This window comes from Oryctolagus cuniculus, chromosome 17 (assembly GCF_051225735.1).
Source record: "Oryctolagus cuniculus isolate XC-2025 breed Fujian yellow rabbit chromosome 17, ASM5122573v1, whole genome shotgun sequence".
Classification (NCBI taxonomy): Eukaryota; Metazoa; Chordata; class Mammalia; order Lagomorpha; family Leporidae; genus Oryctolagus; species Oryctolagus cuniculus.
Genome location: NC_142883.1, coordinates 64,641,409 through 64,660,104, shown reverse-complemented (window position 1 = coordinate 64,660,104; position 18,696 = coordinate 64,641,409). Strand labels below are relative to the sequence as shown.

The 18,696-nt window shown below is 45.7% G+C and overlaps 2 protein-coding genes across 2 annotated transcripts in view; both read right to left on the bottom strand.

Annotated features, from left to right (window-relative positions):
• Positions 1–3,290, bottom strand: part of LOC149121305 (leucine-rich repeat-containing protein 37A2-like) — a 32,933-nt gene extending 29,643 nt beyond the window's left edge. The window contains exon 1 of the mRNA XM_089317148.1: positions 1,909–3,290. Coding sequence (XP_089173274.1) covers positions 1,909–3,086 — 1,178 coding nt within the window. The 5' untranslated portion in view covers positions 3,087–3,290. The remainder of the gene's footprint in view (positions 1–1,908) is intronic.
• LOC149121304 (uncharacterized) lies at positions 3,176–6,959 on the bottom strand. The gene is made up of 2 exons (XM_089317023.1): positions 3,312–6,959; positions 3,176–3,211 (listed from the first exon to the last, which is right to left on the bottom strand). Exons 1-2 carry the CDS (start codon positions 6,957–6,959, stop codon positions 3,176–3,178), a joined length of 3,684 nt encoding a protein of 1,227 aa, XP_089173149.1.
• Between the last annotated feature and the right edge of the window lie 11,737 nt (positions 6,960–18,696).

Below are 18,696 nucleotides of genomic sequence, written 5' to 3'. Positions count from 1 at the left end.
AAGTATTTTCACCAAAATAACTCAGGTGTCTACACTGACTTCTATAAATCAGTGAGAAAAGGATAAATTATTCAAGAAAAAATGGGCAAAATGTATTGTCACCAATAAGAATAATGAAAACCTATGCAGGTATACTAGTGCTTTGGCCAAGCGCCCTCTGCTGAAATCTTTCCAAGTACTGAATGGATACAGACAATTTAAAATCAGAGGGACTAATGTGCTGATGTGGAAAGCCTTTTGGAATACAGCATAGGGTAAAAGTGCCGATCACTGAGCCAGGAGCCAAGCATTACCTCCATAGGAAAAAAAGTGAGAGGAGGTTGGAAGGAAAGACACACACCTGGGTTACAGGTAATAGAGTGAGGACCAGGGGATGATGAGGGTGTGTGGGGGTTCATACTTTCACATTTTATCCTACATTCTGTGCACTTTTTAAAAAGTGGAAAGGTGCTCATAATCGATACTTGTTTACAAGAAGCTGTTAAATGACTTATATTTAGCTTCAACTTTGAATTGCTGTGAGTGCTTAGCTTTAACTCTGTCCTCACTCCTCAGCAACAATGAACATATTTGTTTTAGGTACACATTTTCCTGGAAGCAGGAGCAGCAATAAAACAGATACCTGTATGCTCACCTGCCTGTTGGATATGTCCTCTCGGGTTACTTTATGCTCATCAATAAAAAGTGCCTAACACTGAACACATCTCCCACTAACGGGCTCTTCTTTCTGACTGCTGTGCTTCTGCTTTATAGACCACCATCATTCTCGCTGTCATCCAGGGAAAGACTGTGGAGTCACGCATTTTTATTTTCTGTTACAATCCATCACACAATTCTTTAAGCCAGCTTTACAGATGAGGATATTGAATCCAAGCTAAATAACTTGTCCAAAGTCACAAAGCTAATCACTGGGAGACCTGTGTTCAAAGCCAGGCAACCTGGCTCCAGAATCTATCCTTAAACCTGTTGTATCATCTCTAATAAGTCGGGATGAGGGCTGTGTTGAAGAGTGGGATTAAAGCAATGAGGTAATAACATGGTGAATGTCAATAAATAATGAATCAGGAAAAGCAGTAAGGGCAATCACATGTGTGGGGAGCAATCCGGACTAGACTGAGTTACTCGAATTAAGACTTATTCTATGCATCTGCTCTCCCACAATATGGCGCTGGGAGAGAAGTAAACAGCTTCCGCACAGCTGCCTCCAGTTCAACTAATAAATTGTAGGACTTGCTCCTGATTGGAGAGCAGCGTACTCGGCGTGTGGGCAGCCGAGTTGGGATTGGCGGAGGAGGACTATAAAGGAGGAGAGAGACGGCATGCACCAGGAACATCTAAGGGGAACATCTAAGGGGAACGCCTGTGCAGCCCCCGAGAGGAGCCGGCCGGCGGTGTGCCGCTCCCCTGCGGAAGTGGGGAATGTGGCCAGGGGGAACTGCCCTTCCATGGAGGTGGAAGGGATAGTAGCCAACCCGGGAAGAACCAGCAGCAAGCCCGGGGAGGGCCGAGCAGATGAAAGAACAGCCCAGGGTCCTGTGTTGCTCCTCCACGAAGAGGGGGAGCGACATAATGGTTCCGTGACTCGGATAGGAAGCCTAGGCAGGGCTTAGTGTCGTTCCTCCACGAAGAGGGGGAGCGACAACATGAGACTGTAGAAGAGACAGAAGAGAATAAGAGAAGGAGGATCAGGAAAGCTCACAAGCAAAGTGGCCACTTGGGGGTGAACCAACGGATAAAGGAAGACCTTTCTCTCTGTCTCTCACTGTCCTACTCTGTCTGCCAAAACACACACATACACACACACAGAGTCAACATAAGGTGGGGACTTGAGGAGGGCTCAGAAGATCTTGGGGAAAAGCTGCTGAGACAGGCAGGCTGTAGGGAACCATGAGGAAGGGAGATTCTTACAATATGCTGAAGGTGCCGTTGTAGCTGTTGGGCTCTGGTACAGGAACTCTGTGAAGCTTCTGCACTGGGCTGAGGCCAGTGCATGAAAGTGTCTCATCTTTGCAGGTGCAGAGCTCACAGACATTTATGGTGGCAGCCGCATTCAGGGGTTGATCTGTGACTTCAGTTAGGGTTGAGTGCTGAGTCTGAACCTGGCCTGGATGTAGATCTGTAGTCTTCTTCAGGGATGGAGAATGGCCAGCTTTTGCAGTGGGTACCAGAGTTATGGTTAGCTCCATCTTGGAAGGCTGAGCTATGACACTGGGTGACGTTGGGTGCTGAGCTTGATGCTGACCTGCTGTTGGAACTGTCATCTCATTGTCCCCTGGGGACTGAGTTACGAGCTCCTTTAGTGGCTCTGTAGACTGAGTTAGGGTCATTTGCATGGTAGTAGAAGGTGTAGCCTCTGTAGTACGTTGTGGAGTTTGGGTAATTTCCAGGTCCAGAGGCTTGACTGTGACTTGAGGCAGGTTTGTATACTGAGTCTGAATCTGGACTGGAGGTGAAAATGTCACCTCAGGGTACATTGGATAAGGAGGAGGAGATATAGACTTGAAGGCTGTAGAATGTTCATCCTGTGTAGTGGGTACCTGAGTTATGGTTGACTCTAACTTCGAAGGTTCAGCTGTGCCACTGGGTGACATTGGATGTGGAGTTTGATCTTGACTTGGTTTTGGAACTACCATCTCATAATAAACTGGAGGCTTATAGACCACTTCATTATGTGGCCCTGGAGGCTGCCCTGAAGTCTCCTGCATGGTTGGGAGTGGTTCACCCTGCACAACGGATTCTGGAGTTAGGGTAAGTTCTACATCAAAAGGTTGAACTGTGACTTCTGTCAGGGTTGGATGCTGAGCCTGAACCTGGTCTGGTTGTGAAAGTACCTCCTCATGGAGCACGGGAGGTACTTTAGTCTTCTTCAGGGCTGTAGAATGTTCAGCCTTCCTGGTACGCTTTGCATTTATGGTAAGCACTGTGTCCAAAGGCTGAACTGTGATGTGAGGCAATGTTGGATATTGAGCTTGATTATGACCCAGTGTTGGAACTGTCACCTCTTGATGTATTGGAGATTGGGTTACACCCTCCATGGGAGGTTGACTGGAGGTCTCCTGCATGTCTGTAGAGGGTTCAGTCACCATACTGCTGGTTTCTGGAGTTATGGTAAGTCCCAGGTCCAGATGTTGAGTTGTGACTGGAGTCAGGTTTGGAGATGGAGCTGTAGTCTTGCTCAGGTCTGCAGGATGCTCAGCCTCTGTAGTAGGTTCTGTAGTAATGGTAAGTGCCAGGTCTAAAGGTTGATTTGTGACACTGGGTGATAGTGGAGGTTGATTTTGACCCTCATGATGCACTGGTGGCTGAGCTACAGATTCTTTAGGTGGAGTCTCCTGCACATTTGTGGCAAGTTCAGCCTCTGTAATGGGCTGTGGAGTTATTGTAAGTGCCAGATCAAAAGGTTGAAATGTGATGCGGGGTGATTTTGGAAACAGAGCTTGATCCTGAGCTGGTGTTGGAACGGTCACCCCCTGATATCCTGGGGGTTGAGCTATACCTTCCTTAGATGGCCCTGGAAGCTGAACTGGGGCCTCCTGCATGATTGGAGCAAGTCCGCCTTCCATTCCAGGTTGTGTAGTTATGGTGAGTTCCACATCCAAAGGTTGACCTGTGACTTTGGTCAGGTTTGGTTGCTGAGTTTGAAGCTCCTGCTGGGTTACAGATGATTGAGTGTCAGGGAAGTCTTGTGGCTTGGCTGGGGCTACATTTTGCACTGCAGCTTGTTCTGCCTCCTTGAGGGGCTCTAGAGGCTCAGCTGGAGAAAGTTCCATCTTTTCAGGCAGTGCTGGAGGCTTGGCAAGAGGAGGCCCAAGCTGGGTTGGAGAAAATTCAACTTGCTTGGTGGGAACTGTAGGCTGGGCAGGTCCTTCCTGCTGACTCCAGTAAGGATAAACTTCTGGAGTGGGCTTTAGGGTTCTGGTAAGGTCAATATCCACATGTTTTGGTTTGGTTTTAGAGATCCTTAAATGCTGAGTTCTGAGTATTTCTTCTGGAATATGAGGTGAAAATGTCATATTCATTGGAATAGCATCACTCATCTCTGGGAAGATATCTGAAGGCTGGTTTGTGTTTCCCTGTTGGAGTGGTAATTGGTAAGCACTCACGGGGCGCTCTAGAGGTGGAACGGAAATCCCCTGCTGGCTTGGTGAAGGTTCCTTCAGTTCTTCAGGCTGAGCTGGGACCCCTGGAAGTGGGGAGTGCTCATCCTCTTCCGGGGGCTTTGGCTGCTGAGCTGTGTCTGCCTCCTGGTCTTTCAAAGGCTCAGGCTCCGTAGGGAACACTGAGGCGTGAGCTTGGGCTTCCTGATGGATTGGAGAAGGTGCAGCCTCTTCGGGGGCCTGTAAAATTTCAGCTGTTTCCTCCTGCTGGGTCGTAGAGGGTTTCTCATCCTGCATAACTTCTGGAGATTGAATTGGCAGTGGTTCAACCTCTTCAAGAGGTGTTGGAGGCAGAGCTGGGACTGAGGCCTGAGTTGTTGTGACCTCGTGGCTGACTGGAAATGTTTCCACTTCTGCTGCAGGTTTTGGTGTTAGGGTCAGCTGCAGGTCTGGAGGTTTAGTAGTCACATTGGGCAAGTCGTACTGCTGAACTTGATGGTGACTGGGAGGTAAAATGGTCACTGTGTGATGACTTGGAGGCTGGGCTGGGACTTCTGTCTTCTTTCCAGAAGATTCAACCTCCTCAGAAGACTCAGAGGGCCGCCTTGGTTGCTCCTGCTCACTGATATAAGGTTCGGTCTCCATAGGAGGGACTGGAGTCAGAGCTAGGGCCTCCAGCTGGCCTGGAGGAGCTTGAGTCTCCACCAGGGCCTCCGCGTACTGAGCAATCTGCTGCTGTTCTCTGAGAGAAGGCTCTGTCTCCACGGGAGGGCCTGGAGGAGGCTGAGTCTCCACCAGAGCCTCCGCATACTGAGCTATCTGCTCCTGTTCACGGGGAGAAGGTTCTGCCTCCACGGAAGGGCGTGCAGTGTGAGCTCTGGGTGCCTGCTGGAATGGGGAAGGTTCCGTCTCTGCAGAAGGGACCGGAGTCAGCTCTGGGGGTTCCTGCTGGGCTGGAGAAGCTTCTGTCTCCAGGGAAGGGCCCAGAGTTTGATATGGGGTCTCCTGCTGGGCTGGAGAGGGTTTGTTCTCTACAGAAGACTCAACATACTGAGTGGGCTGCTCCTGATCACTAATATAGGGTTCTGTCTCCACAGAAGGGCCCGGAGTCTGAGCAGAGCCCTCCTGCTGCACTGGAGAAGAGTCCCGCTCCATGGTGGGCTCCGGAGTTATGGTCAGCGCCACATCTGCAGGCTTGATGGTCACGTTGGGCAGGTTATAACGGTGAACTTGATTCTGATCTGGAGACCAGTCCATCCCCTTCTGAATCTGTGGAGTCTGAGCTATGATATTCTCTTCAGGAGATTCTAGCGCTTGAGCTCGGGGATCTTGCTGTACTGGAGATTTGACTTCCACAGGGAGTGCCGAAGGCTTCTCCGGGGCTTCCAGTTGGCTTCTAGAAGGTTCGATCTCAGGAGACTCAGAAGGCTGAGCAGGCTGCTCCTGATTGCTGGAGGAATATTCAGTGTTCACAGGCAGGCCTGGAGGCTGAGCTGGGGCCCCCTGCTGGGCTACAGATGGGCTGACTTCCTCAGCATACTCTGAGGGCTGAGCTGTGGCATCGTTTTGGGTAGAGAAAGGTCCAGTCTCCTCAGGGAGATCTGAGGTCTGAGCTAGACCCTCTTGAGTCCAAGATTCCACCCTCCCAGGGAAGTCCGGAGTCTGCTCTGGGGCCTCTTGTTGGGCTGAGGGGAGTCCCACTCCCTCAGGATGCCCCAGAGGCTGAGCTAGAGCCTGCTCCATGCTTGGAGTAGACTGAACTTCCTCACCTGCCCCTGAGGCTTCTGTCAGCTCCGTGTCTGCAGGTTTCAGTGTGACGCTGGGGAAGTTTGCTTGGAGAGCTACAATCTGAGGTGAGGATGGAGTGTTAAGACTGTGATACACTGATGCCTGACCTACTACTTCTGCAGTAGCAAATGGATTCTGAGTGGGGGCCTCCTGCTGCAACGGAGATGCTTCTTCCTCGGGCTGCTGCAGGTCTGCACCTGGGCCCTCTTGCTGGGGTGAAGAAGGTTCATCTGGTTCAACGGGCTGTGGAGGCGGAACTTGTTCTTCTTGCTGTGCAGAGGAGGATTGGATGGGCTCCTGAGTCTCTGGATTTTGAGTCTGGCCTTCCATCAGGAATTGAGATGGTTCAGCCTGCTCAGAGGGCTGTGCAGGTTCTCCTGGGTTCTCCTGGGATTCTGTAGGAAAACCACCAGGATAGACCCCATAGTCAGCCGGCAACACTTGATTTTGACCCTGAAGCTTGGCCGCTTTGTCTGGAGTTCCAACACCAACCTTAGGAAGCCATCGACGCCGAGCTAGATCTTTCTTGGGGGTCAGGGGTGAAACAATCAACTTGTTTCCTTGTGAACTCTTACTGTCTAGAGGTGGAACGAGTGCTTCCAATGACTGGTGAGCATTTCCTTCCAGTCGAGGAGGCAGAGCCAGGGGCTGAACCTGATCCCCGTCTAGCACGGGAATGGCCTCTGGTAGCCTTTGTTGTCGAGTCAGCCTATTGAAATACTGCTTTGGAAAAGCAAGCTGTTCTGGCTCTGGGGGCACCCCTTGAGCTGAATCCATGTCCAGAAAAGGAAGCAAACTCACTGTGGACTCTTGAGGCGAGGCCAGCATCTGGGAGAGAGCAGAAGACCGCAGGTCATCAAAGCCGCTGGGGTCTGCCAGGGGTGTGAGTGTGTGAGGTGATTCAGGGGGGAAGTTCGGGGAGTGGGAAGACCAGGGCTCAGAGAGCCAAGGGAGGCTGGAGGTCAGCTGGACCAGGTCCTGGGCCCACTCCAGAGGCTGAGTTGCCTGGACTGGCAGCCACAAAGGCTGCCAGTTGAAGAGGAGCCATGGGACCCACAAGCACAAAGGGGTCATTGACGGGGTTTTCAGAATACAGTGACTCAGGCTGCTGGGGCACACGCAGTATGCCCTGAGCATGAGCTAATGAATTTTCAGGATACAGTAACTCAGGCTGCTAGGGCACACACAGCATGCCCTGAGCATGAGCTAATGAATTATGGCAGCCCCTTAGAGGGCATGCCTTAGCAACTGTGCACCCCGCCCCACCCTTTATGACACCTGACCTTTATTTACACATTCTTTATTAGGCTCCGCCTCCAGGGCTCTTCTGCTTTGAGCCAGGGCAGCCTTTTTCTACAGCCACTGGGTCACAGACCCAGGTGGCTCCAGAACCCCAGCAGCCCACTAGTGTGGGGTGGGGCTGGGGAGGCGGACTTTCCCAAGGAAGTAACAGACTGGTTTTTTTGGGGGGGGGTCTTCAGAGTTATCTGGTTCTGGTTGCTAGCTTGAAGTTTCCTCCTCCAAGTTCAAATCCAAGAGCTGTCTTTCCTCCCATCAGGGCCCTAACTGGCCCTATTATGCTTATTTATTATGGAACGAGGCCATTTCCTCTAAAGTCTCAGTATCCTTGTTTTCATATTTGACAGTTCTGTTAGGTAGGGGCTACAATGAAATCAGTTCTTAGAAGATTTCTGTAGAGACATGGGCAATTCAGTGTGGGTGTGATGATTAGAACAGAAATCAATAGCAGTTTACATTGGCATAGGAAAACTTCCTCCATTCTACCCTGGCTCAGTACAGCTGCTAGCCTAGAAGTAACAAAGGCACTTTCTAGTGGTTTTACCCTGTGTGGCCCATAGAGAAGATACGTAAGATGTTAAAGTCCGCAAAGCATACTGCTGTGACCAGAACCCAGCTGACTTCCTTCAGAGCCCTTTTCATAATCTATTTTATTATGCACTGTCTGACACAGTTTCTACTATGGAAACTCCAAGAGAGGTCTCTATCTTATTCCCAGTACCTAGCACATGGCTTGGCATATCGTAATGATTTTCATATTTTTAAAATTTGAAATGATTATTTGAGAGAGAGCTCTTTTGTACTGGATTATTTCCCAAATACCTGCAATGGCTGAGATGGGGCCAGTCAAACCAGAAGTCAAGAACTCAATCCAGCTTTGCCATATGGGTGGCAAGAACCCAACTACCCAAGCCATGGCTGCTCTCAAAGTCTGCATTAGGAGGAAGCTGGAGTTAGGAGCCAGATCTGTGTGTTGAACCCCAGGTACTCTGAATGTGGGATACAAATGTCTTTATTGCCAAATACTCCAGTAATGGTGTTAAAAATGGAAGTGAGGCTGGCGCCGTGGCTCAATAGGCTAATCCTCCACCTGTGGTGCCAGCACAGCAGGTTCTAGTCCCGGTCGGGGCACCAGATTCTGTCCCGGTTGCTCCTCTTCCAGTCCAGCTCTCTGCTGTTGCCTGGGAGTGCAGAGGAGGATGGCTCAAGTCCTTGGGCCCTTCACCTGCATGGGAGACCAGGAGAAGCACCTGGCTCCTGGCTTTGGATCAGCGCGGTGCGCTGGCTGCAGCGCACTGGCTGTAGCGGCCATTGGAGGGTGAACCAACGGCAAAGGAAGACCTTTCTCTCTGTCTCTCTCACTGTCCACTCTGCCTGTCCAAAAAAAAAAAAAAACACACAAAAGGAAACAATGTCAATTATTGTTGGAGGGAATGAGGATGACTACAGTCTTTCTGTAAAGCATTCTCTTAATACTGAATTTGTGTGTGTGTGTGTTTGGGCACAATAATCTCAATATTGTTATCTCATTTATAAAAATAAGACATTAATAAGACATTAATGAGAAAGATAAGTACCTAAATACTTTATAAAAGTAGAGAATAAATGCATTAGCAAATACAGAAATATATATTGCAGGATAAAGTCACCAACTGTGACACTGGCATCCCATATGGCCTTGGGTTCAAGTCCCAGCTGTTGCACTTCTAATCCAGATCCCTGCCAATCCACCTAAGAAAGCAAAAGAAGATGGCCCAAGTCCTTGGGCCCCTTCACCCATGTGGGATATCTAGAAGAAGCTCCTGGCTTCAGTCTGGCCCAGCCCTGGCCATTGCAGCCATTTGAGGAGTGAACCAATGGATGGAAAATCTCTCTCTCTCTTTCTCTCTTTTTTCTCTCTCTCTGTAACTGTGCCTTTCAAATAAATAAAATAAGTATTTTTAAAAAAGATCAGAGAAAAACAGAAAAGCATGTATGCTATATTGCGATAAGAAACAGTAGTGTTTGAGACACCAGTTAGGAAGCTTGCATCTTATAACAGAGTACTTGGGTTCATATCTTGGCTCTGCTCCCAATTCCAGTTGCCTGCTAATGCACACTCTGGGAGGTAACAGGAGATAGCTCAAGTAGTTAGGACCCTAACACCCACATGAGAGACCTGGATTGAGTTCTGGTATTTACCTGACCCAGCCCCAGGCATTAAAGGCATTTGGAAGATGAAGAGCAGATTGCTGCACTCTCGCTCGGTGTCTCTCTTGCTCTGTCCCCCTATGTCTCTTTCTCAAATACATACATAAACACATTTATTTTTTTTATTTTTTTATTTTTATTTTTTTTTATTTTTTTTTTAACTTTTATTTAATGAATATACGTTTCCAAAGTACGAATAATGGATTACTATGGCTTCCCCCCCATACCATCCCACCCACATCCCTCCCCTTTCCCACTCCCTCTCCCCTTCCATTCACATCAAGATTCATTTTCGATTATCTTAATATACAGAAGATCAGCTTAGTATACATTAAGTAAGGATTTCAACAGTTTGCTCCCACACAGAAACATAAAGTGAAAAATAATAGATGATTTTTTTTAATGATGATGAAATCAGATCAGACCTATTGTCATGTTTAATCCCAGTGAGAGTCAAGTTGGGAGTTGATAGTTTCTTTTCTTTTCTTTTCTTTTCTTTTTTTTTTTTTTTTACAGAGGATCAGTTTAGTATGCATTAAGTAAAGATTTCAACAGTTTGCACCCCCATAGAAACACAAAGTGAAATATATTATTTGAGTACTCATTATAGCATTAAATCTCAATGCACAGCACATTAAGGACAGAGATCCTACATGAGGAGTAAGTGCACAGTGACTCCTGTTGTTGACTTTACCAATTGACACTCCTGTCTATGGCATCAGTAATCTCCCTATGCTCCAGTCATGAGTTTCCAAGGCTATGGAAGCCCCTTGAGTTCTCCGACTCTTATCTTGTTTAGACAAGGTCATAGTCAAAGTGGAGGTTCTCTCCTCCCTTCAGAGAAAGGTACCTCCTTCTTTGAAGACCTGTTCTTTCCACTGAGATCTCACTCACAGAGATCTTTTGCCAGAGTGTCTTGGCTTTCCATGCCTGAAATACTCTCATGGGCTTTTCAGCCAGATCTGAATGCCTTTAGGGCTGATTCTGAGGCCAGAGTGCTATTTAGGGCATCTGCCATTCTATGAGTCTGCTGAGTATCTCACTTCCCATGTTGGATCACTCTCCCCTTTATTTATTCTATCGGTTAGTGTTAGCAGGTACTAGACTTGCTTATGTGCTCCCTTTGACTCTTAGTCCTTTCATTATGATCAATTGCGAACTGAAATTGATCACTTGGACTAGTGAGATGGCATTGGTACATGCCACCTTGATGGGATTAAATTGGAGTCCCCTGGTATGTTTCTAACTCTACCATTTGGGGCAAGTCAGCTTGAGCATGTCCCAAATTATATATCTCTTCCCTCTCTTATTCCTACTCTTATGTTTAACAGGGATCACATTTCAGTTAAATTTCAACACTTAAGAATAACTGTGTATTAATTACAGAATTGAATCAGTCATATTAAGTAGAACAGACAAAAAAACTACTAAGAGGGATAATGTATTAAGTTGTTCATTAACAGTCAGGGCTATGCTGATCAAGTCACCGTTTCCCATAGTGTCCCTTTCACTTCAACAAGTTTCCATTTTGGTGTTCAGTCAGTTGTCACCGATCAGGGAGAACATATGGTATTTGTCCCTTTGGGACTGGCTTATTTCACTCAGCATGATGTGTTCCAGATTCCTCCATTTTGTTGCAAATGACTGGATTTCGTTGTTTCTTACTGCAGTATAGTATTCTAAAGAGTACATATCCCATAATTTCTTTATCCAGTCTACCGTTGATGGGCATTTAGGTTGGTTCCAGGTCTTAGCTATTGTGAATTGTGCTGCAATAAACATTAGGCTGCAGACTGCTTTTTTGTTTGCCAATTTAAATTCCTTTGGGTAAATTCCAAGGAGTGGGATGGCTGGGTCGAACGGTAGGGTTATCTTCAGGTTTCTGAGGAATCTCCAGACTGATTTCCATAGTGGCTTAACCAGTTTGCATTCCCACCAACAGTGGGTTAGTGTCCCTTTTTCCCCACATCCTCGCCAGCATCTGTTGTTGGTAGATTTCTGTATGTGAGCCATTCTAACCGGGGTGAGGTGGAACCTCATTGTGGTTTTGATTTGCATTTCTCTGATTGCTAATGACCTTGAACATTTTTTCATGTGCCTGTTGGCCATTTGGATTTCCTCTTTTGAAAAATGTCTATTGAGGTCCTTGGCCCATCTCTTAATTGGGTTGTTGGTTTTGTTTTTGTGGAGTTTCTTGATCTTTTTGTAGATTCTGGTTATTAACCCTTTATCTGTTGCATAGTTTGCAAATATTTTTTCCCATTCTGACGGTTGTCTCTTCACTCTCCTGACTGTTTCTTTTGCAGTACAGAAACTTCTCAATTTGATGCAATCCCAATAGTTAATTTTGGCTTTGACTGCCTGTGCCTCCCGGGTCTTTTCCAGAAACTCTTTGCCTGTGCCAATATCTTGAAGGGTTTCTCCAATGTTCTCTAGTAACTTGATGGTGTCAGGTCGTAGATTTAGGTCTTTAATCCATGTTGAGTGGATTTTTGTGTAAGGTGTAAACACATTTTTTAAAAAGAAAAGATGATTGGGGCCAGCACTGTGGCATAGTGGATAAGGCTGCAACTTGCCATGCTGGCATCCCATATGGGCGCCAGTTCGAGTCCCAGCTGCTCCACTTCCAATCCAGCTCTCTGCTATGGTCTGGGAAAGCAGTGGAAGATGGCCCAAGTCCTTGGGCCCCTGCACCTGTGTGAGAGACCCAAAGAAGCTCCTGGCTCCTGGCTTCAGATCTGCCCAGCTCTGGGCGTTGCAGCCATTTGGGGAGTGAACCAGCAGATGGAAGACCTCTCTCTCTGTCTCTGGGCTTCTGCCTCTCTGTAATTCTGCCTTTAAAATAAATAAACAAATCTTTAAAAAGAAATAAAGATGAAACTGATAATATTTCTTCAAAAATATAAGGGTATATAATTGTTTATGATCAAAGTTTAAGAGTAACATGAAACAGAGAAAACTTTGATTTTATTAGAAGATAGAACTGGGGCATTTTTATTTTTTAGATTTCTATTGTTTCTTGAATGCTTGTTTTCAATAAAGTAACATTAAATAAAAGTAAGTAAAATACTGAAAGGAAAAAATTTATGAACTACAGGTGGGGGAGACTATCTGTTACAAATTGAAGGAACCTAGAAAATTTGAAGAAAACAATTGATAGATTTATCATTATAAAAATGGTAAAAGATGCTATATTAAAAGCCAAAAATTCAAATGATTGAGTGGGGAAAATATTTTTCACATCCGTAACAGGAAAAGGTTATTATCTCTAATATTTTAACAACACCTACAGGGTCTGGCATGGAGGCATAACAGATTAAGCCACCATCTGCAGTGCCAGAATCTTGTGTGGGTACTACTTCAAGTCTCAGCTACTCCACTTCCTATCCAGCTCCCTGCTAATGCACCTAGGAAAGCAGTGGAAGATGACCCAGAATATTTGGGACCCACTACTCACAGGGGAGACAAGGAAGAAGCTCCTGGCTCCTGGCTTTGGCCAGGCCCAGCCCCTAGCCATTGCAGCCATTTGAGGAGTGTACCAGCAGATGGAAGTTTCTCTCTCTCTCTCTCTCTCTCTCTCTCTCTCTCTCTCTCTCTCTCTCTAACCCTGCTTTTCAAATAAATAAATATTTAAAAATAAATCACCTAGAAATTAATTAAAATAAAACAATTACTAGGGAAAAATATACTAGATGTATGAACCAGCAAGTCACAGAAGACAAATTGAAAATGGCCTGCAAAGACATGATAAGACAGTGATTTTCACTATTAATTATGGACATGCCAATTCAAACATAACTTTTCTGCATATCTAATTGGCAAATTATTTTTATAAAAAATGGGTAGCACTGTGGACTGGAACTGGTGTAAGAAAATTGGCAGATTGGGCTGGTGCCGTGGCTCACTAGGCGAATCCTTTGCCTTGCGAGGCCGGCACACCGGGTTCTAGTCCCGGTCGGGGCACCGGATTCTGTCCCGGTTGCCCCTCTTCCAGGCCAGCTCTCTGCTATGGCCAGGGAGTGCAGTGGAGAATGGCCCAAGTGCTTGGGCCCTGCACCCCATGGGAGACCAGGAGAAGTACCTTGCTTCTGCCATTGGATCAGCACGGTGCACCGGCCACAGCACGCCGGCCACGGCAGCCATTGGAGGGTGAACCAACGGCAAAGGAAGACCTTTCTCTCTGTCTCTCTCTCTCACTGTCCACTTTGCCTGTCCAAAAAAAAAAAAAAAAAAAGCCAGCACCGCGGCTCAGTAGGCTATTCCTCCACCTTGCGGCGCCGGCACACCGGGTTCTAGTCCCGGTTGCGGCACTGGATTCTGTCCTGGTTGCCCCTCTTCCAGGCCAGCTCTCTACTGTGGCCAGGGAGTGCAGTGGAGAATGGCCCAAGTGCTTGGGCCCTGCACCCCATGGGAGACCAGGAAAAGCACCTGGCTCCTGCCTTCGGATCAGTGCAGTGCGCCGGCCGTGGCGGCCATTGGAGGGTGAACCAACGGCAAAGGAAGACCTTTCTCTCTGTCTCTCTCTCTCTCACTATCCACTCTGCCTGTCAAAAAAAAAAAATAAAAAAAAATAAAAAAATAGAAAATTGGCAGATTTAAGAACAGTTCATTAAAAAATGTAAGAGCAACAGATGGTGATGCGCCAAGTTCTGCATATAAATTTCCCTGAAATTATCATCTGACTCCTAAAATGCACACGTGTAGGGCATACTGCAAGAATCTCGATGGAGACACTAGTCTTGTTTATGTGATCTCTTTGACTCTTAGTCCTTTCATTATGATCAATTGTGAACAGAAATTGATCACTTGGACTAGTGAGATGGCATTGGTACATGCAACCTTGATGGTATTGAATTGGAATCCCCTGGCACGTTTCTAACTCTACCATTTGGGGCAAGTCCTATTGAGCATGTCCCAAACTGTACATCTCCTCCCTCTCTTATTCCCACTCTTATATTTAACGGGGATCACTTTTGAATTAAGTTTCAACACTTAAGAATAATTGTGTATTAATTACAGAGTTCAACCAATAGTATTAAGTAGAACAAAAAAAAACACTAAAAGTGATAAAGTATTAAGTTGTTCATCAACAGTCAGGGCAAGGGCTGATCAAGTAACCGTTTCACATAGTGTCCATTTCACTTCAACAGGTTTCCTTTTTGGTGCTCGGTTAGTTGTCACCAATCAGGGAGAACATATGATACTAGTTATAGCATTAAATCACAATGTACAGCACATTAAGGACAGAGATCCTACATGAGGAGTAAGTGCACAGTGTATCCTGTTGTTGACTTAACAAATTGACACTCTTGTTTATGGCGTCAGTAATCACCCTAGGCTCTTGTCATGAGTTGCCAAGGCTATGGAGGCCTTTTGAGTTCACCGACTCTGATCATATTTAGACAAGGTCATAGTCAAAGTGGAAGTTGTCTTCTCCTGTCACAGAAAGGTACCTTCTTCTTTAATGACCTGTTCTTTCCACTGGGATCTCACTCACAGAAATCTTTCATTTAGGTCATTTTTTTTTTTTGCCAGAGTGTCTTGGCTTTCCATGCTTGAAATATTCTCATGGGCTTTTCAGCCAGATCCGAATGCCTTTAGGGCTGATTCTGAGGCCAGAGTGCTGTTTAGGACATCTGCCATTCTGAGTCTGCTGTGTATCCCACTTCCCATGTTGGATCGTTCTCTCCCTAATGCTGTAACTAGTACTTAAACAGTATTTTACACTTTGTGTTTCTGTGTGGGTGCAAACTGTTGAAAGCTTTACTTAATATATGCTAAATTGATCTTCTGTATATAAAGATAATTGAAAATGAATCTTTATGTGTATGGAAGGGGAGAGGGAGCGGGAGAGGGGAGGGTTGCAGGTGGGAGGGAAGCTACGGGGAGGGGGGAGCCATTGTAATCCATAAGCTGTACTTTGGAAATTTATATTCATTAAATAAAAGTTAAAAAATAAAAAAGCAACATCTGCAAAGGTGAGAAACAGAGAATTCAGCTACAGCTACCACTTGTGACAAAGATAAGAAAATTTAGAGCTTGAATTCCATCAAGTTAGACGGGTTGATTATCAGCTTGGATTTTCTATGGAAGGGCCATAAAACAAGAGTAAATACTTTGTCTCAAGGCTAAGGAGTTTCTATAAGAACAATAAAAACAAACAAACAAAATAAACCAAAACTATGAAAATATACTTCCACTGGCTCAAGGTGACTGGTCAACAATATATCTTCCTAATGGAACAAAATAACTCTCTTCAGAGAAAGTATATGGAGTCCACAGTCCCCATAACTAATTTTCTAGTATTTAGTATATGTGACAACAGCACAATCAAAATACTAAATATGTGAAAAATGTGACCCATAGTCAACTGAAAAAGCAGTCAAAAGAAACTTAAATGACCCAAAAACGGAAGTTAGCAACAATTTTAAGAGGGAAACTACAAAGATTAGTAAGTCTGAAATTTTAAGTAAAAATGACCATTATGGGTGAGCAGATAGGGAAATTTCTGCAGAGAAGTAAAAATATTAGGCAGAACAAAATGGAAATGGTAGAACTGAAAAGTGAAATGTCTGGGACAAAAAAGCTCATGCCAGATGGACTTAGTAGAAGGGAATGGCAGAAGAGAGTGACCATGGTACAGCACCATGGCTCAATAGGCTAATCCTCCACCTGTGGCACCGGCACACCAGGTTCTAGTCCCGGTCGGGACACCGGATTCTGTCTTGGTTGCCCCTCTTCCAGGCCAGCTCTCTGCTATGGCCCGGGAGTGCAGTGGAGGATGGCCCAAGTCCTTTGGGCTTGCACCTGCATGGGAGACCAGGATAAGCACCTGGCTCCTGGCATCGGATCAGCGCGATGCGCTGGCCGCAGTGTGCCAGCCGTGGCAGGCAGCCACTGGATGGTGAACCAACGGCAAAGGAAGACCTTTCTCTCTCTCTCTCTCAGTGTCCACTCTGCCTGTCAAAAAATTTAAAAAAAAAAGAGAGAGTGACCATGAAGATAGGTCAATAGAAAATATCCTTCTTAATGACTATTTAATGAGTATTTCAATAGAAAATACTCTACTTAATGTTTTCTTTGAAAAATTAAAAAATTGTAGAGCCTCTGTAACTCCTAGAGTATTAGGCGAATGTGTGTAATAATTACTCCAATTCCATATGAATTCTAATATTGGCAAACATTCATTATAAGAGCTTTCAATTTACTTTTAGTAATGGAATTTTGGTCAAATAATTTTATCGTTAACTATGGTATTTTTATTCCATTTTAATCCAGAGGATTAAAAACATTGTAAGGGAGGGAGAAGAGCTACAGTGGGAAGTATAATTATGCTCTTAAAACTGTATATATGAAAAACTTGAGGGGCCGGCACTGTGGCACAGTGGGTTAATGCCCTGGCCTGAAGCGCCAGCATCCCATATGGGTGCTGGTTCGAGTCCCGGCTGCTCCACTTTCAATCCAGCTCTCTGTTATGGCCTGGGAAAGCAGCAGAGGGTGGGCCAAGTCCTTGGGCCCCTGCACCCACATGGGAGATTGGGAAGATGCTCCTGGCTCCTTGCTCCTGGCTTCAGATTGGCTCAGCTCTGGCCACTGCAGCCATCTGGGGAGTGAACCATCGGATGGAAGACCTCTCTCTCTCTCGCTCTCTCTCTCTCTCTCTGCCTCTCCTGTGTAACTCTTTCAAATAAATAAATAAATAAATCTTTAAAAAAATTTGAAATTTTTTCCCTTTATATATATATATGTACATATATATACACATACATATATACATATATATTCTAAAAGTAAAAATTTAAAGAATGAAATTACGGGGCCAGCACTGTGGCTTAGCAGGTAAAAACATTTTAAGGGAGGGAGAAGAGCTACAGTGGGAAGTATCATTATGCTCTTAAAACTGTATATATGAAAAACTTGAGGGGCCAGTGCTGTGGCACAGTGGGTTAACACCCTGGCCTGAAGCGCCAGCATCCCATATGGGTGCTGGTTTGAGTCCCAGCTGCTCCACTTCTGATCCAGCTCTCTGCTATGGTCTGGGAAAGTAGTAGAAGATGGCCCAAGTCCTTGGGCCCCTGCGCCCACATGGGAGACCCAGAAGAATCCCCTGGTTCCTGGCCTTGGATTGGCTCAGCTCCAGCCATTGCGGCCATTGGGGGAGTGAACCAGTGGATGGAAGACTCTCTCTCTCTCTTTCTCTCTTTCTCTCTTTCTCTCTCTCCCCCTCTGCCTCTCTGTAACTCTTCCTTTCAAATAAATAAATGTCTTAAATTTTTTTAAAATTAAGCATGAAATTCACACAAATATAGTAAAGAAAAAAATTTTAAAGAGAATTTCAGTTTCCCTGTAGTGAATGGAGAATTAATGGGAGTGTTCCAAATAAATGGAGTGACAGCCTGCAGGCCCAGCATCCCTCTCCCAGTTGCTCCTCTTTCTTTCATAGTCATTCAGTCATTGATGACTTGTTTTATGGTTGTAAAGGAAATGATTGTGAGGTGTTTCTAGTCAGAATGATAGAAATGTTTTTCATGAGGGGAGGAGAAGGATAGAGGATATAAAGGCAATTGCTACCTAACGCCAATTAACCTTTCTGATGGCACTCCACCATCAAGGCCCTTTCCTCAGCCCCTCAATTCTTTTCCTCCTCCAACATATTTCTGTGTGACTTTACTATCGCTAAAATACCTCTGTCCACATACACACAACTAAAGGTGAATATACGGGACCCTTGGTAAAACTCAGTGGTCATTGAAATTTGTTCTGCCCATAGTCTCACATTTCACCTTCTACAACTTTCTTGGGGCCATCAGCTTCCTCACAAAAGCACTAGTGCCCCTACCTGCTCTGCTCATCAGGTGTCCACCGTGTACGATGTTTGCGTTCCAAATAAAATACACTCTTCCAAAGCTATTTGTTCAACCCCATTTCCTTGGAGAAGTCTACCCCCTAACATCTCACATAGTCTCTTACGAGAAGGCCTGGAACTACTGTAAGATCCAGGCTTACCCAGAGGCCGCAGCTGCAGGGTGAATTGGGATCGGCTTGGCTGAGGCAGGCCTGCCTGCAGCTGTTGGAGGGCTTTTCCCAGGAGCCTGTAGCATTGAAACTTCTTCCTGCCAAGTTCTCAAGATGTGACTCCTCTCCTGCCAGGAAGCACGTCCCCTGGAAACGTTCTCTACCACTAATCTGCACTCATCTGCACTTTCCCCAAGCCAGCCACTCTTCCCCTTCTGGCAATTTGAGATTCCTCTCTTTTAATATTTTTGCCAAGTTTCAGAAAAAGGCTTACTTTTTAAGAAAAATATTTCTTTCAACTTTTTTT

Coding starts and splice junctions, on each gene's coding strand:
- LOC149121304 (XM_089317023.1), bottom strand. CDS start 6,959: ATGACCCCTTTGTGCTTGTGGGTCCCATGGCTCCTCTTCAACTGGCAG. Junction 3,212..3,311: donor AGACTCCACCTAAAGAATCT/GTAGCTCAGCCA, acceptor CCATTACTACAG/AACCTACTACAGAGGCTGAG.